Source organism: Etheostoma spectabile, chromosome 18 (assembly GCF_008692095.1).
Source record: "Etheostoma spectabile isolate EspeVRDwgs_2016 chromosome 18, UIUC_Espe_1.0, whole genome shotgun sequence".
NCBI lineage: Eukaryota > Metazoa > Chordata > Actinopteri > Perciformes > Percidae > Etheostoma > Etheostoma spectabile.
This window is the reverse complement of record NC_045750.1, coordinates 7828281-7855309: the sequence shown is the minus strand read 5'-3', so window position 1 is coordinate 7855309 and position 27029 is coordinate 7828281. Positions and strand designations below refer to the sequence as shown.

The 27029-nt window shown below is 38.6% G+C and overlaps 2 protein-coding genes across 2 annotated transcripts in view; both read left to right on the top strand.

Annotated features, from left to right (window-relative positions):
• Nucleotides 1-177: 177 nt before the first annotated feature.
• Nucleotides 178-16946, top strand: LOC116706090 (interleukin-31 receptor subunit alpha). The gene is made up of 16 exons (XM_032542711.1): nucleotides 178-487; nucleotides 5802-6071; nucleotides 6173-6299; nucleotides 6401-6579; nucleotides 6695-6807; nucleotides 7442-7465; nucleotides 7601-7760; nucleotides 9723-9805; nucleotides 9936-10155; nucleotides 10310-10474; nucleotides 12001-12102; nucleotides 12191-12334; nucleotides 12430-12570; nucleotides 15139-15223; nucleotides 15408-15489; nucleotides 16320-16946. Exons 1-16 carry the CDS (start codon nucleotides 433-435, stop codon nucleotides 16728-16730), a joined length of 2361 nt encoding a protein of 786 aa, XP_032398602.1. The 5' UTR covers nucleotides 178-432; the 3' UTR covers nucleotides 16731-16946.
• A 1375-nt stretch (nucleotides 16947-18321) lies between these two features.
• Nucleotides 18322-27029, top strand: part of rngtt (RNA guanylyltransferase and 5'-phosphatase) — an 85230-nt gene continuing 76522 nt past the window's right edge. Inside the window, exons 1-6 of the mRNA XM_032543264.1 lie at nucleotides 18322-18751; nucleotides 19980-20089; nucleotides 20185-20288; nucleotides 20380-20468; nucleotides 24920-24995; nucleotides 25977-26229. Coding sequence (XP_032399155.1) covers nucleotides 18688-18751; nucleotides 19980-20089; nucleotides 20185-20288; nucleotides 20380-20468; nucleotides 24920-24995; nucleotides 25977-26229 — 696 coding nt within the window. The 5' untranslated portion in view covers nucleotides 18322-18687. The remainder of the gene's footprint in view (nucleotides 18752-19979; nucleotides 20090-20184; nucleotides 20289-20379; nucleotides 20469-24919; nucleotides 24996-25976; nucleotides 26230-27029) is intronic.

The following is a 27029-nucleotide window of genomic DNA, read 5'->3' as shown; positions in this document are numbered from 1 at the left end:
CTCTTCTGGGAACTCTAGTGCAGCCACACATGCGCGAGAAAATTAGGATTTATTGTTTGACAGTGGCTTGATTCTTAACTGAGTCACCTCAGGGCATTACGGAGAGGGTTGTCTAAACACGTTATGTTGCTCCGCGAATAAAAAGACAAATATTAAAGTGTAAGAGGCGGTCAAGTTAGCCCACTTCCTCTATGCTCGCTGTTTCCAGTTGGGTAATTCCTCCCGTTTATTTCAGGGTTGGCTTCAGTTCCTGTTACTTCATGGCTGAAACACAAAGATAGTGCGAACATGCGGTGCAGTGTAGGGGACACTCGACATTATACACATAGAGACGATTTGAATTATTTTATCTTGCGCATGCTTAATGTCTCACATCTCTGACTGTATTTTAAAAGGCGATTTTCTTTCTTTTCTGGTAATGGGATAAAGGAAATGTATATCTTTCTATTCATATTTATCCTGGGTGTTATCCCCTCCATTTGTCAAGGTAAGTAAACCTCTTATAGGCCTATTTGATATTTCTTGTGAGAATGAAAGCATAATATTAAAATGCAGAGCAGCTGACTGCTCAGAGAAGGTTTGTGAACGCCTTGTTTTGTTTTGGTTTCATAACGTAATGTTCACTGAAGTTTATTGGGGTTAATGAAAAGCAGTATTAAATTGAACTAGAAATTATTTACTAGTCATACTATATTATTCTTGTCATCCAATGAAATCATCTTTATTATTCACAGTTAAAGATGGGCTTTTAGTCCAGCTAAAAACTGTTCATTTAGCCTATATCATCAGCTGCATCAAGATCTATATTCTATACTATTTAATTCAAAGGTCATATTTCTTATTCAAGAATACAAAAGTTATAACGTTTTGTGCAATATTTATTTGAAATTTAAATATTATAGTACTTATTCTCATATTAAAACAAGTGTGACTTGAACATACAATAGCCTACTAATTGTTATTGTCTAAAAGTCTACTACCATATATGAACATAGAGTAATATAGTTAGGTGCTGAAAGTAACTAAGTACCTTAACTCAAATACTGTACGGTACATTTTACTTTACTTAAGTGTTTCTATTCAATGCTAAGTTATTCTTCTACTACATCTCTGAGGGAAATGTAGTTTTTACACCCGCTGTATATTTGCTTGACAGCTGTAGTTACTAGTTACTTTACAGATTCAGATTGTCAATATAAAATATAATAAATAAATTATGATATAAGATCATGGATTAAGCATAGAAGAAAATACATTTGTTGAAATTAGCTCCTCAAATTCAAAAGAGACTTGTAGTATTTGAGGGTCAAATGACTCTCCTGAGTCATGAAGACCAACAACCGGCTGGGAGTTCAGCAGCAGAGGTTTTCTCGAGTCATTCTCATTCAATGATAAACCACACACATCCAAGGGGAGCGCACCATTTGAAGACCAGTTTATCTGTGGATCATCTGCACAGCCAAGTGAATAAGAGACTTAGCTGTAGTGGGATGGTAGTAGTTTTGAATCAACTTTATCCGTGATAAGTCTAAATTAGTATTAAATTTAGATTAGTCTAAATATTAATATAAACAGTATATCAATAGTTGTGGAAATGTATTGTGCATAATTCAGACACAAATATTTTGTACTGGAATTTGGCCAATGAGCGGTTTGCAGTCGCATAGTCTATATACACGACGTTCTATCTACGATGCCGCAGGAAATTCCGCCGGATGCCTGTCTTTTTGACGATGTCCGTGTCCATTTCTTTGTGTTGTAACTTTAACTCCGGTGGCTTTATGAGGACTATGGACTCTGTATTGTAAATCCTGACAGATAGCTAGACTATCTGTCCAATCTGAGTTTTATCTTGCACAACTAAAAAAACTTTTGAGGGGCGAGCTCTAGCTCACCCAGTGAGAGTGTGTGCCCCATGGAAGCTGAGGCCTGGGGCGGCTGTGGCTCAGTGGTAGAGCGGTTGCCTGCCAATTGGAAGGTTGGTGGTTCAATCCCTGGCCCTGCAGTCCCATGTCAAAGTGTCCTTAGGCAAGACACTGAACCCCGAGTTGCCCCCGATGCTGCGCATTGGAGTGTGAATGTGTGTGAGTGTTTATCTGATGAGCAGGTAGCACCTTGTACGGCAGCTTCGGGCACAGTGTATGAATGTGTGTATGACTAGAAAAGCGCTATATAAATACAGCACATTTACATTTTCATTTTACACCGGACAGGGTTCAAATCCGACCTGCGGCTCTTTGCTGAGTGTCATCCCTCATCTCTCTCCCACCTTTCCTGTCTATCCACTGTTCCTCTGAATTCAGGGAAAAAGCCTTAAAAATAATCTTAACAAAACCTTTTGAATGTAAACGTTCCTTCCCCAGGCTGTTTTGCAGCGGCTAACTTGCAGCGGCTATCTTTCAACACTGCTGTCTTTATACTACATACATGCACTGATGGAGACATGTCAGAGGGAGGGGGCTGTCCATGAACAGGAGCTCCCAACAGTCAGGGGGAGGTTTGGTACTGTGCTCAAGGACACCTCAGCAGTGCCCAGGAGGTGGAGACCTGGTTCGTACGGGGGCTTGAACTGGCGACCAAGCCAAGCAACGTCCTTATGAACTCAGTTACTGCTGTGTAACCCCAGCAAACTTGTACTCACCTCCATTGTATTCAGAGCAAGCCAAGCTGATTGGCGTTTACGTTGTGTAGAGTCAGAACAGTGTCAGAAAATCAACGCTTACTGCTATTTTATAATATTTCCAGAATCTTCAAAGGAGCTTTCACAGCTAACCTGTTTCTTAAGGTGTAAAGGAACCCTGGTGTGATAAGTACAGCTGGTATGGGCTAGTGTGAAAGCTGTCAATCAAACTCTGTTTTATTTCTTCATGAGCTCTTAGTAACACCAAAAATATACACATAATAAGCATTAAAATGGTGCATGATCTGCTGTCAGCCAGAATGGGATTTTCGCATGTGGATGCTGATGATGCACTCCTGATGCAGGATGACAATAACCAAAACTGTCCAATCAACTGTCAGTCCGAATAACTTCACGTTTCCTCCTCTCGGTGTGCTTGTAAAGAGTCAGGGTGAACATGAACCTGACCCAAACTAAAAGGCAACAATGTAAAGTGTTTTCTCTTGGTCCCAAGCAAATTAATTGAACTACAGGTGTGAAGAAAAAAAGGGCAAAACTGTTGCATGATAAGAAAAGATAATTTAACATGTTATCATGTTAGCTAAATATTTGTAATCGTGTTTTTAGAGTTATTTTGCTGATTTAACCCTTGTGTTTTCTTCCCGTCAACCATGTAAAAAACAACAACATTTTTTCAACATTATTATTGCTTTTTCCCACATTTTTGTCACTTTTTATAATGCTGTAGGTGCTTTAAAAAAACTGTTTTTGGTGTTTTTTTCCAAAGTTTGTTAATATTTTTTATGTTTTTAATGTAAGGCCCATTTTTTGTGAAAATTTGTTTTTTTTAACTGGGTCAGTTTGACCCAAGGACAACACAAGGGTTAAATCCAGCTCTGTGTTGTGGCAGAGTTGACATTGTGTGCAGGTGAACAGTGTGTGGCTTCCCTCCATGGCACTAGTGCACGGATCTGGGAGCAGCCAAGGTTGTTGTTTTGTATCATCCAGCAGATCTGGCGGAGGGAAGCCCCATACCTTCATCTGAACACTGCCCACACAAAGATGACACAGAGCTGGATTTAGATCAGCAAAGTATCCTTTTAAGATCCACCATCCATTTTTTAGAAGAGTATTCAAGAATTCTTGAAATCTAAATCCCTAGATAATTTTTTCCCCAGAAAAAACGATGTTTAGCTCTGTGACACTTCTATGCAGTGTATGAGTGGCTTTTGTTTGGAGTCCATTTTCCTACCCTGAAGGAACCTTAATAGTTTCATAATGGGCTTTTTTTGCTGTAGCTATAATAATTCTTGCAGCGCTAATGTATCCATAATGCAACCTGAAGTCGTCCTGTAGTTGCTTCATATGAAAAGATTAGTTACCAACCAACCAACCAACCAACCAACCAACTAACTCGTTATACATGTAGATTTAGAATTTTTTTACTCAACTTTATTGTTGGCAGATCTGAAAATATATTTTTAGATATTTAAGAAACACAAACAGTGACAAACAAGTACCAGCAATACATTGAGACGGAGGTTGATCTGTTTTTAAAAACAAAAAGGGAAGACTGGAAGAAAAGATGCAATCACAAGTGAAGTAATTTGTCTAAAACATTTAAAAAAAACTGAGAAGATGCTAGAGAGGATGTTGTGTCACTTTACTGTGTTTGGAAACAGAAAGACACATTACAAAATACACACCACCTTTGCCACCACCATGGATGTCTAATTTGAGTGCATGTGTGGAATATAATACCAGTATATAACTCTTTATACATTCCTCCTGAGACATTCTTAATAACTGTAGGCTACAGAAGTCAGGAGGAGGAGCATTCAAATCCAGCAGCTTTCAAGTCCAAGAGACACCCACAAATCTGAGATGAACAAATCTGAAATGTCACAGTTTCAGAGCATACAAGATATCCCCTAGATGATGTTAGGTCAACAGAGAAAAACTAATAAGGGCAACATGAAGGCCAGAGAGTTGAAGCTGAATTTGATCACATTGACAAAGAAACTGTAGTCAATGGGGACGGTCAAGTCACAGACACCTGATTTTGGGGGCCGGGATTGGTGCATCCCTATGACAAACCATGGTGTTTCCTAGTTGAACATATCTTAAATTTGTAAGTAGGATACATTTTATTCTGTACCAAATACCTTACCACCCTCAGCAACTCACTGAAGTGTGCACATGGGAGTGAAAGCAAAGCCAGTCAGGAGCTTCAAAACAAAATTTGATAGATTTCTTGTTTGATTTGAACATTTGCTAGAATTACTCTTGAGAGATGTTTTGTCTGGAGCTGGATACTGGGTGACGATAGCAGTGACCTAATTATTTCCAGTGGAGGGAGTTAATGTGAGAGTGGTAGTAGCAGCCAACAATGCTGTGGTGTGTGGTATGTTTTGTTAGTCAAATTACAAAACAAGTCATCTAAGAGAACGTTGTGTTTCATATGCTGCTGGCATTTGATCCACGAATATGTTGTGGCTAGTAGAATTAACTAACACCTCATTTTCTGTCTAATATCAGTGAATACAGGCATTGTTTACACTAAATTATTTACCTGTGGCAGGTATGAGGTGAATATTTTTTGGAGTTTATCCTGTTTATTTCTTTACATTGAGTTTTTTAGGAAGGCATGAGATAATTGCATTTGTTTGGACAATGAAAGCATCTGAACATGATGTGTGTTTTGCTGTGCTGTTTGAGCTTTGTGTGTGAAGAGTGCATTTGTCTTGTTGCTGTAAAACATCACACAGTTTCAGTAAATGCTACTTTTTCTAATACAATTTAATGAATGAGACTTACTGACAGGAATAGTAAATCATTTTAGTAAAGTTGTTTTTTTGCCAAGTTGGAAAGACTGGTACCCCGCTCATGTCTGGACTCTAAATATGAAACTATGGTCAGAAGGAGCTTAGCTTAGCATAAAGACAGGAAACGGGGAAAGAGCTGGGTTAATTAATTTGGTACTGGTACACAGATTTTGTTCCTGTTGGACACAACCAGCTTGTCCACGCTTTGTAGTAAGCTTAGCTAACCTGCTGCTGGCTACAGCTGCATCTTTTCCTACAACTCTCAACAAGAAAGCAACAGATCACATTTCCTAAAATGTTAAGCTAGAGTTTTATTTTCATTTTGAAACATTAAAATATATTATCGTTTCCTGCAGGCCAACATGAGAACATCTGCAACGTTGTCCCCAAAGATAAATACATTGAAGTGGGATCCGATATAGATGTAGTGTGCCAGACTTCATGTGTCCATGGCAAAATCTTCTGGAAACTCAACAACAGGCCTGTAGATAAAAGCCTGTCAAACACTATCAACTCGTCACACACAGTCCTGTCACTGAGGAACTTCACTTACCAAAGCTCTACACTGCAGTGCCACAGTGAAGATACTCATCAAGTCCTTGGAGGCACCACCATCAGAACATACTGTAAGAAGCATGATTGGTGCTTATATTCTGACTGTTCATATAGCTGTAGATGCCTGCAATAACATCAGATATATGATGCTGGTGACTTGCTTTTTTCACAGCAAAACCCAGCAAAATCTCATGTTTTCTGCATAAAAAAGATCAGACAAGTGAAGGTTCACCAGACCACATCACATGCAAGTGGGAGCATCAGGTTCATCCTTCATTGGAAATAAACTACATACTCCGGTGGGTGTCATATTGTTTTTCTTATGTGTAAGAACTAATGCAGGAACAATTCTGTGTCTTTTTGATTTATGGACTTAATATAAAACATGTATTTCTTTCAGTGCCTCTTCGTCAGTGCCTACCCGACAACCTACCTTTGAAATCTGCGAGAGTTCTTCAACAAACTGCAACAATACAATTAATCTCGAACCATGGCGGAAGTACACTTTTACTGTGAGAGCAAAAACTGATGCTTGGGAAGTTGATTCTGACCCTTTTGAATTTTACCCAGATGATATATGTAAGTAACATAAAGTACTTTTTGTAGGAAAATTATACTTCTTAATGATATATTTGTGTTTTAATATTGTATGTTTCTGCATTTTAATGTGCTATCAATTATCATATTCCCTCAGTGAAACTTATACCACCGTGGTTAAATGTAACTACCTTCTCTGATTATCTGTTGGTTGATTGGAGACGTCCATATTTTCCAAAAAGGTGTCACTGTCAAGTCAAATACAGCAAGGTACGTTGCTCTTTGATCACCTAAATACAGCATTTGTAGTGTTTCCTGAAAGCAACCGTAAAAACAGTACAGAATAATGTGCAACAATGTCAACAATAGTGATCCCACATCAGAAAAAGATGACCATATACAATGGTTAGACCAAATGTATTAACTTAAGTAGAATTGAAAAAATAAAAATAAACAGCAATTTGTAACAATGGATGAGTCCAGAATTACTCCCTTGGTCACTGATTTGCTCCTCAATATATACTGGACTCTCAATGGTTTACTCCGTAGTGAGCAGGTAATTGAGATTTCTGATACTTACATTTTGGGTCGTCGCTGACCGCTGTAAATTTATGCAACTTGTCAGAATGATGATCCAAACACTTCAAATTGCATTGACAAAGGATCTTCAGTTTTATGCCCCCCCCCCCCCAAAAGGGGTATGGTCTTGTTGTTTTGAGGACTAGGTATAGTAACAGAATGTTAAATTGAAGCCAGCAGTGAAAAAATTGAAGATTTGCTTTAATTTTCCCAAAGGAAATATAAAGGGGTGAAAAGTTGTACAGCTGTTTTTGATTCTGTCTCTGTTTTTTGCAATCAACTTCACGGCTGATTGAGTCCATTTCTGTTTGCCTTTTTGTTCCAGGCTGTCAATGAAATAACTTCAGAGGTATGAAACACATTGTCTCTTGGCAAAGCATCTCATTTCAACCAAAAAAAAGCTAATTTACCACATATTCAGCTGTTTGGACTTCCGGAAAATTTGAATGGATGTTTCTAACCAAAATCTTTCTGTTTTTCCAAGTGGGTGCTCAATAAGACTCTAAAGGAAAAGGAACACGGGAAGGTGACCATTGAAAAAGTGGAATCCTGCAGTAACTACACATTTGCAGTCCGCTGTGCTTTAGACAAGGCCCCCTGGAGCGACTGGAGCCAGAAGAAAGTTCTGACCACCAAACTAAACAGTAAGAGCGATGTTGAAACAGCTTGCATCCACATTAAGACTGATTAAAGCAGGCCACTTAATCACCTATGCACAAAAAGCGTTAAAATACAGTATCTTACATTATTATTGATGTTTTGAATTTTATGTTTAGTAATTGTCCTTTAGAGATGACATCTGAATGAATTGGCTACAATAAGACAATTATTTGCAACCACTGCTAATCGGCTGTCATGGTCCAGGTGCTCATGAGTCACACACTCACAACATTTTCAAGATGTTCATATGTTATTAGTTTACTTAGAAATGGATCCTTTAATGCTTTTAGTGAGAAATTACAATGTAGGTTTCATATTGGAGCTTTGAGTTGCTAATAATACAATCCCAGTTGTGTTAGACTCTGACCTGCTTTTGTTGGCTCCGCTGGACAATTATTTTTTTTTAAATGTTACTGATTCTTACATTTTTATGTACAAATAAGCTAAACTAGATGGAATTATTTTCAGTAATATTGCTAATGAGATTGTTGGCGCACATTTGTTTTTTGTTTGGTCGATAATTAACGTGTGGCACTGGTGTAGATGCGTGTATTCTGTACTAACAATGTTCAATGAATAACTTGTTGTCCAAGAATTCAAACTTTAAACTTAAAGTTGGATATGACAATCCGTTTATTTTAAATACTAAACAAAACTAATCAAACAAAATAATAGTTTTTACTTTTAATCTTACCACATTATCATACACTTAACCACGGTCAAAAAAACCTTGCTATGCGCGACACAGCTGAACCAATTAGGCCACATTTAAATAAAGTTTTTCCACCCTCAGTGTCACAGGCTGGTTGCCAATTAAAAATTCCTCCAAGCAATCAGAGACCCAGAGATCTTTTTCTTGAAGATTGCCCACTAACCGCCTTTTACTCAGGAAAACCAAAAATACCAATATGACTACTCATTGTTACATTCAGTTCTGTGTTGTCTTTGGGAAACATTTGACTTGAATTTGCATTCATATTTAACTAAAACAAACTAAGGGTGACTTCCAGATGGGTGACAAATGAATGGGGAAAAGACAACATGTTTGCATACAGTATATATATATGTGTATTTTAAATGTCTGCATATACTGCAATTCTAAGATATACATAATGGACTTGGCAGAGAATTATGGTTTGTGTTGCGGATGTAACATGTGCATCAAGTTAACCAATTTACAAATTACTGTTAGTTTTGTGTCAAATGAATAAACCAAAAATATACATTTGCAAACTTTTGTGAATAAATAGTGGCAGATTGAAATTCAGAAAACATTATTTCTGGCTCTCAGTCTGTGTGGCAAGTTGGGACTTGATTGTGAATATCTTAAGAAACGCTTACTACAAAGTCAAATGTTAAGTCTGTGTGACGCATATTTAAACTGTGAAAATTGACTCCAGAGAACTGATAATAGCCTGGTGCTCACAGGTTATCGCAGAGTTTATGATTTATAATGTATGAGGAGGGATCTACGCCACACATTTTAGCGATACTTGAATTCCTGGTAGATCCCTAGACAAATGACTAGGGCTGCACCATCATAGTCAACTAAGATTTCTTCAGTCAATTAGTTGTTTTTTAGTGCTTTTTCCAAGAAACTTATGAGCACATCTTTGGTAAAAACAAGACTTAAAGTGGTACCTTTGCATGAATCTTTGTAGAGAAACTCAGTTGTAAAGAGCTGTCAATTAAACCAATTGATTGATTAGTTAACAAAATCAGTTAATCAATCAGTGATAGTTGAATAAGACTTTCTTTACTCAACAGCCCTACAAATGACAAATCGTGATATCACCCCTACATTGCTTGCAGCTGTTACCATGATTTCAAGGCCATTTTTCTTTCGATTGCTGGCTTGAACAGTGATAATGTTTAGTTAACTTAGTTATCGTGTTGCTGTATCATCATATTTCTGTATACAGTGTACATGTTTAAACCCTTTACAGAGAGGGATGTCAAGCTGCGCCTGTGGAGAAAGATTTCTGAACTGGGGAAAAGTGGACTTAGAAAGGTTCATGCCATGTGGACGGTAAGTAACCCACTCATTACAAACTGTAGCATGTTTTTAAAACGTCACTTCCTTAATTTCCAATCTCATATTCATGCTCCTTACATTAGGCCTACTTTTTGATCTAAAGTGCTTCAAACTGTCTCCGCAGGAAATTCCTTCAACATGTCAAGACATATTTACCTACACAATCAAACAGACTCCCTACAAAGAACATAAGATGGGAGTAAATTTTACAGATACTTTATGTGGCAAGTCAACTTGCGATGTTGATGTGAGCCAAGATGCACACAGAATACATCTCATAGTCCATAATGAAGCCCTGCTTGTGGAGTTTAAAGACTCAGTATATGTTCCAGCCATTGGAGAAAGTGAGTTTTATTGCTATTGATTTTTCTTTTTTAATGGGTAACCACAATTTATGGATCCTATCGCTTCATTTTAATGGATGAAGCTTTACCCTAATGCATGTTAGTGGTTTGATATGAAGCAATTTGCTTCCTTTCCCTTGATCTCACTTTGCAGGCCTCCCTCAAGTTACCGACATCCAGACCTCAACACGTGAAGGCGTTGTTCTGGTCAGCTGGAAAGCTCCTAGTACGCCTGTCAGTGGTTACATGATTGACTGGACCCACAATGGAAATCAGTACCAATGGAAGGAGAGCAATGACACTAACACAACACTGTCCGGTAGGTTAGAGAGCAGACACAAAGTGTTCGATGGATGTTTAATAAACATTTAATGGGTGTTAACTTTAATCTATAGAATGAGCTCTGTGGATTGAGTCTGAGTCATCATTGAACCCATGATGATTCATGGTTAATGACTTTGACCATGAGTCAAATCACGTCTAATCTTGCATCGTCTGGGTGTGGCAGATAATGGATTCACTGGTGGAAATGTTTAAAAGCTGTTCTGTAATGCAATTTACATTTTGAATGTGGAGTTTTCAAGATCTGTGACGCGCCTTTCACAGAGATGTGCTATGCTACAGTATTCACTGGGAGGAGGCATTTTATCAGAATACTGCATGGACAATCTGCTTAGAAATATAATAAATATTGGATAGGATAGAACAACACGTTGTAATTCTGCTAAATAAAGCATCACAGAAAATCACAGAAAATAGCACCTGCGTTATTAATGTAGCTTGTTTTCATTATAAACAAATTATGAATCCAAATACAATACACATTTTCTATAGGATCAGTCTGCCGCTTTAAAAAAAAAAAAAGAATCCAGTGCTGTTCCATGGTATCAGAAGTTTGGATAGTCATCATGAAAACGTTAAAATAAAAGCAAAACAGATATTACATATTACAGTACTCTGATCCAATGGAAATCACAATTGTCAGATTGACAGCCGTATAGGCCAATGTGTTGGGGGGGGGTGGGCAGTGCCACACCGTGCCCCCCTTCTTGCCCCGCTCCCTGCATGTCCCATGTGAAACCAAAAGTCAGCATTGACTTATTTACGCTGACTACTTAACCTGTATACGTAATTTGAATTACGTGAAAAATTTCCCTGTTGATATGCGAAAAGCTTCAAATGCCTTGCCATGACATATGACATGGCGTGCTATTTATATTCACATGAGATCATCCTGTGTTTACCAAGTTCATGTCTTAGTTTAGCTTGTTAGCAGTTAATTAGCCGTAAGCACAAAATTAACATTTTGACTTGATGATGGCAATAAATGAAAAGTCAAGGGTGTCACCAAAGTTATTTCTATTCAGGATTCCATGACAACAATGTCTGATCAAAATGTCATGACAATTTTGTTCAATTGTTGTCGAGACACAGACATTTCACTAAAACCAAACTAAATTGTTGCATTTCATGCATGTCTTTCCCTCGTTTCCTGTCATCTCTCTACTGGTGTTTTTTCAATAATGGCACAAAATGGCCCCTAAAGATATTATAAAGAACAAAAACGTCAACCACGTGGTGGCACTAGGGGACAATCTGGGAGCCCTAAAGCCATTAGACGTTTTTTCTTTAGGGAACATGAATTTCATAATAGAATGTTATGACAACTGTAATAGTTTTTTTTTTTAAGTTTTGAGATATTTCAGTCTGTGATGGACCGCCTGACGCTACGTCTAAACCTACGGCTAAAAAGCTAACAGGACCTGTAGCAGAAGTAGAATCAAATCTAAATCACTTGCCACTTTACTGTCATAGGTTTTCAGAGAAATCTTCCCTTCCTTTCAGACCTGCTGGATAAGAAGCCATACAATATTACAGTAACTCCTCTCTTAGATGACAAGACAGGTCATGGAACGCAAGCCCTTCAGATCTGCTCCAGAGTGGCAGGTACATCATTCAGATTTGTTTCATTAGAATTCTGAAAAAGTATTTTATAGTGTGTTTAACCAACCTGATTTCGAAAACGTCCCTACAGATCCAGGAAATATTACTATCCGTGTTCAGGCTAATGACAAAAGTGCCCTTGTGAGCTGGCATGTGAATTCACAGGAGGCATGCAGTGGGGCCGCTGTTAACTACACCGTCTTCTACCGCACACAGGACGGAGGACCACAGCTCAGTAGGTCCACCTCAGACTTGTTTGAAATTTGCAAATGCATTGAAGATATTTATTGCCTCTTACCATTGGCATTTCATTCATGGGTTTTCTTTTAGATGTTACTGTCGATGGAAAAGAGCGGGTCATTTCCTTGAAAGATCTGACTCCAGACACACAGTACAGTGTCTATGTCAAGGCCACAGCTCTTACTGGAACTACCAAAAGCAGTGAGAACAGTTTTAAAACCAAAAGATTTGGTGAGTACTCTGTAGGGTGAAGACATCTGTTTTAGTCCTTGTTCTATGTGCACAACTGCAGCCATCTAAACTGAATCTACTGTTTAAACATGACCAGACATTTTCATACTTGGCCAGACTGACTAGCGGCAGGCTGAGAAGGAAAAATGGCCTGCACTCATAGAACTAGGGCTATAATGCATAACTATTGTATTACACATAGGTGTTTTTCTCTGAAGGCTCTATAGGTTAATAAAGGTACACACGCCAACCATAGCAACCCCTGCTGTGGCACAGGCACAACAAAGCATTGAAAATGTCGCCATCCTAAACATCTTCATGAACAAGAATGCTTCACCACCCAATAGAACTGTCCTGTTGAAAGGAATAGACACTTGGAAATGGAGAAGGTTAGGTACAATGGCAGCACAGCACCACATCTGTGTACCATGACACAATAAACAAATTCTTGCAATGGAAATGGTCTAAAATGCCTACCTTCAGGAATGGATTGTTGTTGAAAGTCAGGAAGAGCCTGAGGGTAGTTGGCGTATACCTTGGTTAATAACAACTGCATCACTTGTGTTGCCTGCATGCTTTGGCATGTCAGGTACAGGCTGCTGAGGTGCACAGCAGCTGCAAGCGAGGCTATCATTTGTTAAAGATAGAATAACACATCATCCCATTTATGAACAAAAAGTTACATTGATTCAGACATGGAGGGCCTTGAGGGAGAGGAGATTATATGGGGCCCATATCCACAGGTTCTCTGTTTGCAGTGATGGCCAGTAAAGTAGAGACACTGTTTCTTTTCCCCCATGGAAAACCGAGGGAAGTATCTAGGAACCAAAACAAACTGGAGGGTTCTGGATGCCAGCTGCAAGCTGAGTTCCAGTGCTGTGAGATGTGGGCAGAATGAGGGGCTAGAAGCAAATGGAAAAGAAAGGCAAGGCAAGGCAAGGCAAGGCAGCTTTATTTGTATAGCACATTTCAGCAACAAGGCAATTCAAAGTGCTTTACACAAAATCAGTTAAACAGATAAAACACAAGTAAAAACAGTTAAAAATCACAAGCATTAAAAACCGGTAAAACACATGAATAGACAGTTAAAAACAAAGAGAAACATAAAACACAAGAATAAAATTTACAGTGCAGCATAAGAAATTTAAAGAAATGATTAGTCATTTAAAGAAAGGCAGCATCAAATAGAAAGGTCTTCAGCCTTGATTTAAAAGAACTGAGAGTAGCAGCGGATCTACAGGTTCTGGGAGTTTATTCCAGATATGAGGAGCATAGAAACTGAAAGCTGCTTCACCCTGTTTAGTTCTGACTCTGGGGACAGAAAGCAGACCTGTCCCAGATGACCTGAGAGGTCTGGGTGGTTCATAGTATAGTAGCAGATCAGCAATATATTTGGACCTAAACCGTTAAGTGATTTATAAACTAGCAAGAGTACTTTGAAATCAATTCTTTGAGACACAGGAAGCCAGTGTAAAGACTTCAGAACTGGAGTGATGTGATCCAGTCTCTTGGTCTTAGTGAGGACTCGAGCAGCAGCGTTCTGAATCAGCTGCAGCTGTCTGATTGATTTTTAGGGAGACCTGTAAAGACCCCGTTACAGTAGTCAAGTCTACTGAAGATAAAGGCATGGACAAGTTTTTCCAAATCCTGTTGACACATAAGTCCTTTAACCCTTGATATATTCTTAAGGTGATAGTAGGCTGACTTTGTAATTGTCTTAATGTGGCTGTTAAAGTTCAGGTCTGAGTCCATGACTACACCAAGATTTCTGGCTTTGTCTGTTGTTTTTAACATTGTTGTTTGAAGCTGAGCGCAGACTTTTAATCGTTCCTCTCTTGCTCCAAAAACAACCACCTCAGTTTTTCCTTCATTTAATTTCAGAAAGTTCTGGCACATCCAGCCGTTAATTTGTTCGATGCACTTAGTCAGTTTTTGTATTGGACTATAGTCCCCTGGCGATAAGGTTATGTAAATTTGTGTGTCGTCCGCATAACTATGGTAACTTATTTTGTTTTTCTCCATAATCTGAGCCAGTGGAAGCATGTAGATGTTAAACAGAAGAGGCCCCAGAATGGAGCCTTGCGGAACTCCGCACGTCATATTTGTACGCTCAGATGCATAATTACCTATAGACACAAAGTAATCCCTATTCTTTAGGTAGGATTCAAACCAGTTTAGTACTGAGCCAGAAAGGCCAACGCAGTTTTCCAATCGGTCTAGTAGTATGTCGTGGTCGACCGTGTCAAATGCAGCAAAGAAAGGCAGAAGACAGAGATGAAGCCTGTGTGAAATAGAAGTACCGGTACTGTTTTATATCTAAATATTTGTTTAGGGTTTGTAAACCAGTATGGCATCACAAATATGTCATATTTTCAGCTGTATGTGCTATAATTCATCCAATCCCAACCACCACCATAATAACTCACATTACTCAAACAACATCTAAGTAGGATGCCTTGCTCATCAGTGAGAAGAACGTGTTTTATGTAATAAATTCTGGAGATGAGAGTCATTTTTCGTGTTCAACAAACTACTGCAACATAATTTATTTGTTTGTTTGTTTGGTAGGTTTGGGGCTCATCATAATTGTCAGTGCTTGCGGAAGCATCATAATACTTCTTGTGTTATCTCTTGGATTAAGCTGTGCTGTTCAGTAAGTTTCAAACTTTGGGATTGATTTTGGATAAAAGACAATGAACCAAGGATATTCCCATGTTAGCAGTAATACAAGGCATATTGTACTACATTTTGTGGTCATACTTGGACCAATCTACACATTTATGACCACAAAATCTTAAAACATTGTGTCCTAATGATGCTAATAATCTGCTTTTTAGGTGGAAGAAATTCAGGGAGAAGCCGGTGCCTAACCCTGGCAACAGTTCTGTGGCATTGTGGCCAGCTTTAAGTCGTCAAGAGGTAAAAGCATATACATGTGGTGTATGAATAAATTGCAGTGGTTTGTATCCATGACACACTTGCCTTTAGCCCACTAAGGAGCTTTTGATTCAGACACCAAAAAAGTAAAGTCTGCTAAATTATATTTTCTGTAAATTTAAGCTGAGGGAAACAGTTGATTAAAATGAATTTTAAGATGTCACCTTTGGCTCTGATCAATTATAATGGATACACAGTATTTCATTTTGTTTTTTACAGAAAAAAACAAACATATTTGTTAGTTGCAGTCCTACTTTAAATTGTAGGATTTCCAACATATTTTAAAGCCATCTAGGCACTTCCAGGATTACAAGTCAGAATAGCCTTAAAGTAATCATATTTTTTACATATATTGAGTTTTTAATTATAGAATGTAAACTCCCCCCCAGGTTGCTTGCTAAATACCCAAATTCTCAGAAAAAGGACAACAATTAACCATCCAGAGGCATCCTGGTTTTTACATTCAGTTTTATTTGTTTGTGTTGACTGTTGCCATTCTGTTTGTTTGTTTGCATGCTTTCTGAGTCAGTAATAAGAATAATTAAAAATAGATTTACAGTGTCCTCAAAGGTAGCCACAGCCTTGGTATCCTATCAGTACTCATGGCTATATACAATATAAAAATTCAAAAATGACACCATCCCTCCATGGTACCTTTTGAGGTCATTTTCCTCTGATTAAACAGCGTTTCATTCAAGTCTTTGATTAGAGTGAGAACTGAGAGATCACGGTCATGATTCTGTAACCAAGGTTTATCTCCTGAATAATCAAATTTCTGTGTGCTTGTGTGTCATGTGTGGATATGTCCATAGGGAATGTGTCCTTTCCAGCCATTCAGCAATCCAACTGAAAGCCTCTGTGACAGGGTTTACACAGAAGAAACTCAGAGAATGTCCATCTCTCCACTAGCTACAGGCTGTAATGGTAACCTAATGAGTGACCAGACAGATGAATACGTTGACCCAGGCACGGTTCAAGCACCGGATGAACAGAATGAAGACCCAGTTAATCATGCTGAGAGACAGCATCTGTCTTCTCCGGATGATTCCACAGCACTGCTTCCTTCAGAAACCAGCCCATATCGAAGTCAGACTTCTGTGGAAAGCCCCGCCTCAAAACCCATTAATCAGTGTAAGCGTGTTCCAGTGAAACAACCAGAAAAGACAGCACTGGTGACGGTGTATGTCACTTTAGACATGTTTGACCAAGGTCAGGGCAGGTGAGCGAAATAAAAACAAAACCATAACAACGTTCCAAGAGTAAAGAGAAGTCAATCAGATCGGAATTATTTGGTTCAAGCTTGCCAAAGAATTCCATGATTGTGGCTTGGCACTGTGCCCACTGTGGAGTAAAAAGAGAATGATTGTAAACTGATATCAGACTTCATAACCCAGGTCCTAAAATGCAGTGTTTTGTGTAAATAAATGTACATTTTGCGACTGTCTATGCTTTATTGATACAAACCTGTAATATTTATAGCTAAACAATGTGTGTAGTAGACGCTTTATTGAGTCAACTTGATGTCTTTTGCAGAGATAATTATATGGAGAAATCTGCATATCCCTCCAGCAACAATAAAAATTACATTCATTTTAAGAAGTTTTTCTTTTTATAAAGCAATTAAATTGGAACCCACAGTATGCTGTTGAAATGATTAAACTAAGATGTGCATTTGAAGACTATTGTATCACAAAGCCCAGGTTTGTCCAGTGAGAATGCTATATTGCCTTTTGCTGTAAAATTCACAATATTATGTATATTCACAATATTATGTATGTATGTACTGTATGTATTATGTATGCTATGTATTATAATAACATTATAAGAAATATGTTTCCTGTCTGTTAACAGGGATATCTGCACTTTGTTAAAACAGTAGTAAACTGCTTACTTGACACTGGTAAACTGTTACTCATTGCATTTTTTCTGTACATATTGGTTTCAAATGCAACAATGACATGTACTATACATAAGCTGCTTAATAGTGTAAGATTTATTGTTTTACAGCCATTTTTAAATGCGCCTGGGTAGGTAAAATAAGTATAACTATAGTCTTTTGTATAAAATGTGGCACAGATGGCTTCAGAACTGCACTCAACAAGCTGTTTATAGACAGTCTAATGCATTATCACAGATTTGACTCATTTTTGTATGTTTTTTTTTAACAAAGGACACTGCAGCATTTAATAAATAACATTTCTGAAGCAGAATAATCACAATGGGAATAAAATAAACATTTTTTGTTTTACAAGCTGTCTTATTGTTTGATTACAAAATGTTTTTTAATGTAGGCATACTGCTTGTTATCAATTTAATGATCAATGTTTGGGTGTGTTTTGTTAACAATAAGATTAGATAAGTAATTATCATTGGTTGTAATAATATCCATCCATCCATCTTCATCCACTTATCCGGTCTTAGGTCGCGGGGGCAGCAGCTCCAGCAGGGGACCCCAAACTTCCCTTTCCCGAGCCACATCAACCAGCTCCGACTGGGGGATCCCGAGGCGTTCCCAGGCCAGGTTGGAGATATAATCTCTCCACCTAGTCCTGGGTCTTCCTCGAGGCCTCCTCCCAGCTGGACGTGCCTGGAACACCTCCCTAGGGAGGCGCCCAGGTTGTAAGAATAGTAATTGGTAAAACAACACTACATGTTTATAATGAATGGGGCCATTTTGAGTCACTGTGTTGATTGATAAATGTACTGACCATAGACAGTTAAAGGTACTGACTTGCCACAGCTCGTCCACATTTTTGTGTGCAATTTTGTAGTTTTGTGTAATTTCTCGCATATACCAGCAGGAGGCAGTATGGCCCAGGATGTTGTCTGAACTACAGACATTAAGCAGACCCTCGTTTGCTGACTGGAGTGACGTTATGCTAGCTAATTGCTAACTATTTGGATTTCAGGAAAAATTTTGGGATGCTAATCAGCCGTGAGTCGTAATAACCTATGTTTCGTGTACTTACCTGCCGGCCCGTCATAAGGTTGACCGGCCCTAAACTTGTTGGATGATTCTCCTGGATTAGTAGCTAAAGGGCCCTGAGTCCGCGGTGCTTGGGTGAACGAGGCCCGGGGATCACCGCCTTCAGAGAGTGGGAGCATCAAGCCACAGGCTAGCTAGTAATACGAGGTTTGAATTATTATCAACGATTGGCTGCACTAAAACCTCTCCTGAACATGTCACACACCGGACCCCCTCCTCGATGGCGGAATTGTCCCAGAAGAGGACAACCTGTGGCAGGTACGAAAAGATAATATACTGTGAGATTATCCAGCTTAATGTACGTAGTGCTATTGCTACCAGCCACTTAGTGCAATTTCGTCGCACAGTATGCGGGTTAAACATGACTGGGTGTCTTCTCTTTTACGTTATAATCCCCTTTTAAATTTCCCAAACGTCCTGATTCAACAAGCATGACTTAGCTATTGCTGTCCAGTTTCAGTCAAACATAAATTGCAAGGCTAGCATCACAACATAGTGACGTTGGCGAGCAGTGCTGTCCAAATGAATGCTATTTCATCTATTTAAATGATTGTTAGTGTGAACGGGGATGCCGACCTCACTGGATAACATTATTAAACAGAAGAATTTCCGACGTTATTGAAACTGTAGGTACATTTACCAGTTGTAGCAAAACCATCTTAGGTAGCCATGTTTTTGAATGGAGTTTGGTAAGACACTGTATTCGGGCGCGCTTTGTTTAGCTAGCTAGCTAACTTGGCACCTGTGGCTAACCGGCTGTCAATGTCCTCTGTTTCTTTGCGGACACGCGTGCTTTTTGCTTAATAGCTCTATTTTAATTTAGAACAAATGCTGCGTATGTGTGCTATGGTTTGTTAATTTATTTTCGATTGAAAAAGTGCATCGGAAAAAGTGCTGCTAAATTGGGTAGCTTCGCTGTTGAAGCATCACGTGTCAAAACAAACCGTGGCTGTAGCGTCGCTGTGCTGCATAATTCTACGTAGTGTTCCTTATCATTAAAGCCATGTGTAACAGCATGTTTACTTGGTTCCCGCATTGCCAGACCTATATCATCCCACGTTTGCTTTATGTCAATGCAGTAGTGTAGACATAATTTACATTTCAGCACAGCTGGTGGTGGTGACACGTAATCCAGACATATTACTTTAAAACATTTGCTATAGTACACATGGATGGGTCCTTAGTTTCATTGCATATTAACTACTATGTGCTATTTCATGTTTAATTTAATATACCACAACACATACTTTCTCCTGATTTGCAATTAAACTGCTGACTCTTAGATTTGATATCATAAAGTGTGGTAATTATGGCAACTGTTGACACAATATTATAATGTATTAGACTGGGCTTTGCAGAATTAGGATAACATCAGTCTTGAAAGAAAAATTAAGCTTTGTTAATAACCAAAGACATCAATGTATCGGTCTGCTAGGGGGTGTTATACTGAAGACCACTGGTTCTTTACTTGTATTTTCCCTCATAGGTAAATTCCTGCCAATGAAAACGATGTTGGGTCCCAGATATGATGATCAAGTTGCAGAGGAAAACAGGTTTCACCCGAGCATGCTGTCTAACTATTTAAAAAGTCTAAAGGTAAGTAACTCTGTAAAGACTGAAGTTTGGAGTGACATTTTGAAGTTGAAAAACCCACGTCTCACCTTGTCTTTTTTGTTGTTGTCTTTCTTCAGGTGAAAATGGGTTTACTCGTTGATTTGACGAACACTACGCGTTTTTACGACCGCAACGACATTGAAAAAGAAGGCATAAAATATGTGAAGCTCCAGTGTAAAGGGTATGTGTAAATTCAATTTCATTAATTCAACTAATTGTCAGGGGTAGTTTATCCAGTGTGTACTAAAGTGAGTCTCATTCTTTTTTTTTAGCCATGGAGAATGCCCTTCAAAAGAGACGACTTCAATGTTCATTAGGCTCTGTGAACACTTCGTCGAGAAGAATCCCACAGAATTAATAGGTAAGAAACTCACATGTTAACAGTTAGAGCAAATCAATAACTCTTTACATGCTTCTTTGAGATGATTTGACAGCAAAGTAATGCAGTGATTTGAGGCTAGGAACACACCATTCATCTACACACAAAAATGACACAGAGCTGGATTAAAATCAACAAAGTTTCCCTTTTAAATCGGTAATTTCCTGATATTTTAAATTTTGTGTGTGTGTGTGTGTGTGTGTGTGTGTGTGTGTGTATATATATATATATATATATCTATATCTATATCTATATCTCAGTTCTGCTTGCTTAGAAAAGTTACAATGTACCAGAATGTTTAATAACATTTCTCATACAGGGGTGTGAGCAAGATCCAGAAGTGAAAGCAAAACTTATGTTATTTCTTTATAACATGTATGGTCTCTTTTAATCTTTAATTAATTAAGTAGTACAGATTTATTGATATTCATTAGTAGATCATTCATTTAGTAGTAAATAATATATTGGATATCCTTACTGACACAAATAGTGAAAATCAGCATTGTTCATATCCATAAAAAAATTGAGAAAAAAAGTGAGATGTGTATCCCATCTGCTTACAGACGTATATATGAAAATTCATGTAAGTAGAATTTCAGGGAGCGTAAAAACAACTGGCGCTGTAGTAATTGAGTTTGCACTGTGTATAATTTACTCGACGGTTGGAACAGCTTTGCCCTGACAATAACTCATTTAGATTTTACCACCCCACAGTTTTTACTCCTTAGACATTTAAGCTTCCATTTATCCCACTTAGCATGAATCTTAATGCCTGAGCAACATCTCAAAAACGTAGAATTTTAACTACGAACACCTGGAGCACCTTATTTCTAAGAACCTTACATTAGCTCTTTTATTTTAGACTAAAGTTATACTGTGTTTTTTGTACATTTCCTTACACTTTAGAGTTTCTTGTTGTGGAACTGTGCCTAAAGTGTGCTTGCATACTCTGTAGCTGAGTTCACGGTGACCATATTGTATCTCAATAATGGTTTTGCTGTGTAGTTTCCTACAATTTCTGTTGACTATATTTCTTTTTAAATGGATGTTCAGCTTCTCATTAAATGCTTTGTAACTGAAAACTAACACAGAACACACACTAGCAATAACAATCATGATAGTATTATAAATGTTAGCCTTACACCATTTTATTGTATTGTTTACTTACTATTTACTTTTGTAATTAAATCATTTTATTTGAAAAATAAAGTAGCTAAGATTAACTACAACAGTCTTTAAGATTTTCCAGCAATCTATTTCTTTATTATTGTTATTATTATTATTATTATTCCTGTGAAAATATAAATAACCTTATGGGCTGTAAAATCTAACTGGATCCCGCAACTAGTATTTGTTAATCCCACATGCACTCATGCACTAATGGTGTTCTACCTTTGCTTATGTGATACATGATATAATATTATTACTCTAATAACCTAATTATTATACAAATAAACTGTATGTAATCTACATACTACATTTATTTTGAGCATGAAAACAAATTTTTGCACATGGGAAAATTTTGGAAAAAGCTACTAAACTGATCTTGGATTTATGTTTTGTAGCTAAATGTTTTATTGGAATATTTGTCTATAGAGTGTGGGACTAAACTGCCCTGCATCACCTTTTGTGTCCAGCAGAGAGCAGACATAATCTATAATTGGACTGTTGAATATGGATGAGAGGTTGCCGCTTTTATTTCATGTTTTTATATCACACTTTTTTTTTTAACCAGTGTGCATGTTTTTATATTCATATAGTAATGCTCTTAAACATCAGACAGCTTCACAGTACAACCAATCTTTTACTGACGGTCACAGAATAGCTATAGGGTTTAACTATATGTTAAACGTTCCTCCCAAGGTATGCGCATGCATCATTGATTAAAAATAGGGAGTGCATATGCATGTTTCCAAAAGTACACGGCTCTCTAACCCAACATTCTTATAAATCAAAACATAAAGCAGTGTCTTGCAAGTTACTAAGTTGTTGTGGTTTTATAAGAGTGGGAGTTTCACACTCCTCTCCCAGTGAAAGCTGTGTAGGTGATTTTCAAGGGAAAGGATATAAATTAGGCAATGCTGATTGCTTACAAGGGGAACCATACAACGCAGTAAAATCTGATATAATGACCAATATTTTCTAATTGTGTATATATAGCTATCAGTGTTTACCTCAGCCAATAAGTAACATGAAATCACTATACAGAAATGCCAAGCTAGGTTTGAGGTGATTTACAAACGGTGTCACCATTGCAGACAGTTGCCCACCAGAGAGCAGTGAGTTTATTTTTACACAGTCAAACGTCCTGCTTAGAATAAACCAAAGTTGCAATTAAATAGGATCTGTATCAGTCTGTCCCTCAATCTCAATTCCCAAATAAACAAGAACGTTTGACTTAAAAGTTGCACTTCCACAGTACAGACAGCAGGGTGCTCTCTTATAACACACTCTAACAAATGGTATCCCTGTTCTTTACTACTAACTGCTGCGTGGCTTGTAAATCAAATTGCCCAAATATCAGAGCAGAATGTATGAATGTCATCTCAGCAATGTGCTGTCTTTAGCCAGCGTTGTTGTCTCTGTGTCCACATGTTTATTTTGTGTAGTTTGAAACCCCGCTGTGCACCTGTTTCTTTGTGAGAATGTCTCTTTGTTTCAAGTGGTGAAAAAATCTAACCATAACCTTTTAGGGGTCATTCTACACACAAATTCAGTTGGTGCTTTACAGACCATTTACTTAAAAATAAAGAGCATAGTTTTTCTCAGTTTTTTTCCTGTGCCTTTTTCATACACTCATTCATACATCATTCTCTTGTGTGTATGTGTGGCGGGGATTTGTGCTAAATTACAGGGCTATTGGAAATACTAACGCTGCACTCTCATTATGCTATATTAAATTGATTGTGTCAAGGCGTTAAAGGTGCAATATGTAATACTAGACAGCTAATGTTTAAAATAGTTACTGCAGCACAAATTCAAAATACTGAAGAGAGTCTTCTCCGCCGCCTCCTCCTCCCCAGACTCAAAGTTCACGTTGGTTGCCGGGCTGAGACCGCAGCATCCACAACAATGTTGCTAGACGCTTGTCTCACATAGCCAGACATTACTCCACAGCACAGCGGAGTAGCTAACCTTACATGCTGCTATATTGACATAAAAGCCCGTGCTCACGAGGAGCAACGAACAGACACACTTCCTCGCCTTGGAACTACAGTAGTAACCGCAAAAAATTCCATAACCTCGTCTCCTTTTCCACCCGACTGAAATACACACTTTATTGGCTTAGAATAACTGCAACACTCGCTAATCAAACTGCAAACTCACGGTCCTTTCTTCCCAATTTCCTCCCCCCTCTCTTGGCTTAAAATAACTCACCGCTGTCGGCTACGGGCCGCTGAACACGCTGCACGTTGTCAACAGCCGTGGCCCGCCTGCCCGGTCCTCCGGTAACGTTAGCAGTTAGCAGGGTTAGCATGGCGGCGTTAGCCAGGACCAGTCAGGATCCCTTTACTGACTGTGTCTCAATAGTTTTTTAGCGAGTATGTAAACAACTCAGGTACTATAGCTATATAATTCAATGTGAGTACACAAATGTTGAAATTACCCTAGTAAAAACGTCCCTAAGAGCCGTGATAATTTAACCTGAAGCTGATGCATACCTGTTCAGGAGGCCATCGCTGCATCCTTTGGGGCTCTAAAGTGTCTCAATCTTTCAAATACATATCCAATATTTACCCGGGGTTTGTTACTGTAAGAAACATGCTGTTTTTTTTAGTTTGGGTAAAATCTATTCAATTCAATTTTATTTCTAGTATCAATTCATAACAAGAGTTATCTCGAGACACTTTACAGATAGAGGAGGTATAGACCACACTCCAGAATTTACAAGGACCCAACAGTTCTAGTAGTTTCCTCCAGAGCAAGCAACAGTGCGACATCTATCTCCGTTGCTCCTGTTCGTTTGTTTGCTGTTTTCATGACTGTACCAACGTTACAGCTGTAGCTCGCTGGGTTTACGTTTTTACAGTTGTGTATATCTGGCAACCCAGGCTGGCTGTCAAACTAGGCAGTTGATCATAAAACACAGGCCAAAACATAAACAGAAATTCCGTCACCGAACGGAAATTTCAAAAGGAGAAAATACTGGAGAAAAACTATTAGCATTGTTGTCAGAAAATATAGTATTTCAACTTTGCATGTTTCCTTAATATCTGATGATGAATTGGGGTCATTTTTGGATTCATTACAGTAAATATATTACATATTGGACCTTTTAAGCATACATAGATGATGTAGTGATAAGACATGTAGCATATTTTACCGTTACACTTCTAAGAGTGTTCACTTAATGTTTACAATTTAATATAAATGTAGATCTAAAGTGGGATTCTCAGTTTTAACCTCTGTGCTGCCTCTTCTTCCCCCTGAAGGTGTTCACTGCACGCATGGCTTCAACCGGACAGGCTTTCTGATGTGTGCATACCTGGTGGAGAAAATGGACTGGAGGTAAGAGCTGACCCCCTTCAATCACTCAAACTGCCAGAAGTGTAGCATCGCAATCTTCGCACATGACTTGCACGCCAACACAAACCATACAAACCGGAGCCCCCCTAGTGGCTTACATCATTACTCTGGCTTTGAAATCTCCCACCCCTGTCAGTCTTTTTGAGCTGATAATCCTGTCCTACTCTGATAGTTTCTGTATGTATGGCGGCACAAGAAGTTGCACTGTCGGTTCCAATCTACACAGGCTTGACAAAGAAGCTGGCTGGTTAGCAGTGACCAAGCTCGTTGCCCCTCAACAGAGATGTTAAATAATTTACAACAGCTGAGCAGAGGGGAGGGTGAGGATGTGTGTTTAGTCAGAGGAGGAGCAGCAGTCTGAGAAGGCAGAATCCCTGGAAGCTGTCGACATGTCTGCTGGATAAAACCCTCCCGCCGCCCACTACTTCCTGTGTAATGAATACTGTGGGAGCATTTAAAGCTCTCAACCAGTATCATGTTGCAAAATATTGCTATCAAATGATCAACAATGGTACATTTTTATTTATTTTTTGTGGATATGACTAGTTTTTGCGAAAGACCTGCCCTAAACATCAGCTTTTCCCATGTGGCAATTTGCAAAACAAGACATTTAATGGCTTTACATTGGGCTGCAAGAAATTTTGATGGGGAGTTTTCCCTTTTTCTACTATTTTAAAGTCCAAACCAGATCAAGAAAATAACCTATGTTGTCCCATAGGTGCAGCCCTAATTATTTAATAATGTAAGACCTGAACAAGCAACCAATTCCCACATTTGAGACCTAAAATCATCAATGTTTACATTTTTGCTTTACTTCAATGGTTAATTGATTATCACATTAGTTTCTGCTTTCATTTTACAGTAACAACGGAACATAAAAATAGTAGAAAAACTATACTAACTATTAAAAAAAAATACAGCTTTTTAAAAGACATCCTGTCTGTGTTTGCTGCTTCTTATCAGCATCGAGGCAGCTGTGGCTGCTTTCTCCCAGGCCCGGGCCCCAGGGATCTACAAGGGAGAGTACCTCAAAGAGCTTTTCCGTCGCTACGGCGACGAAGAGGATGCGCCCCCTGCCCCTGCGCTTCCTGAGTGGTGCTTCGACGACGACGACGATGGGGATGTGGATGACGATGGTAACGCTGTTGGCCAGGAATCGGGCGCCAGCTCCTCTGGGTCAGCGCCCGGCAAACGAAAGAAAGAGAAGCTAAAACTGGTAAGACTTCCGGGGAGCTCCAGTAAATGGACTGTTAAGTAGAAAATCTGTTGGTCCATCTCTGCACGACATGGACCTCATGTAGGGCGATGGAGGGACTGTTGGGATGCTTCCCTTTTAAGTGGTGAAGCCACTTCAGCTTTATATAATTCAATACATGTCATGGTCAAATGTAGAGAACGAGACACTTTCTATGTCCTAGACTTCTGTCAATGGTGTTTATTTGATTAGATGAAAAGTGTCTCCCTGTCAATATGTAAAGCTTAAGGTAAAATTGAAGTGTTGAATCATCTCTAGTTGCATATAATTAGGTTTCCTTGTGTTTACATTGAGCTGACGCTCGCATCCAGACTAATTGAGTAGTTTAAAGAAGCTTGAATTCAAGTGGTACCACCGACATTTCAGTCGATGCAGAGCTAATGCAAAAGCAACAGAGATGGACCAGTAGAAAGTACATTAAATTTGGTGGTGCAGAACATTGTACAAATTACAAATATATCAAAATACCAACAGAGAAAATCTATTTATTGCTGTTATTGCACAGAGCTTACTACGCAGGTTTAATAGTAAGCTCTGTGCCAATCAAGGCAAATCTAATAGTGTGGTGATACAGTAGACGGGTCTAGAGGGAAGAAGCCAGAGCAGAGAGCAGCAGCAGTATCTCTTTCAGACAGCATTACTTTGCTTTCATTAAGAGCTACTGTCTCTTGGTTAGGTGGCTTGCCTCAGAGTCAGTCGGAATTGCAGGCAGTTGGCTGTAATGAAATCTGTTTTAAAGTAGAAAAAAAGAGACTCACCAT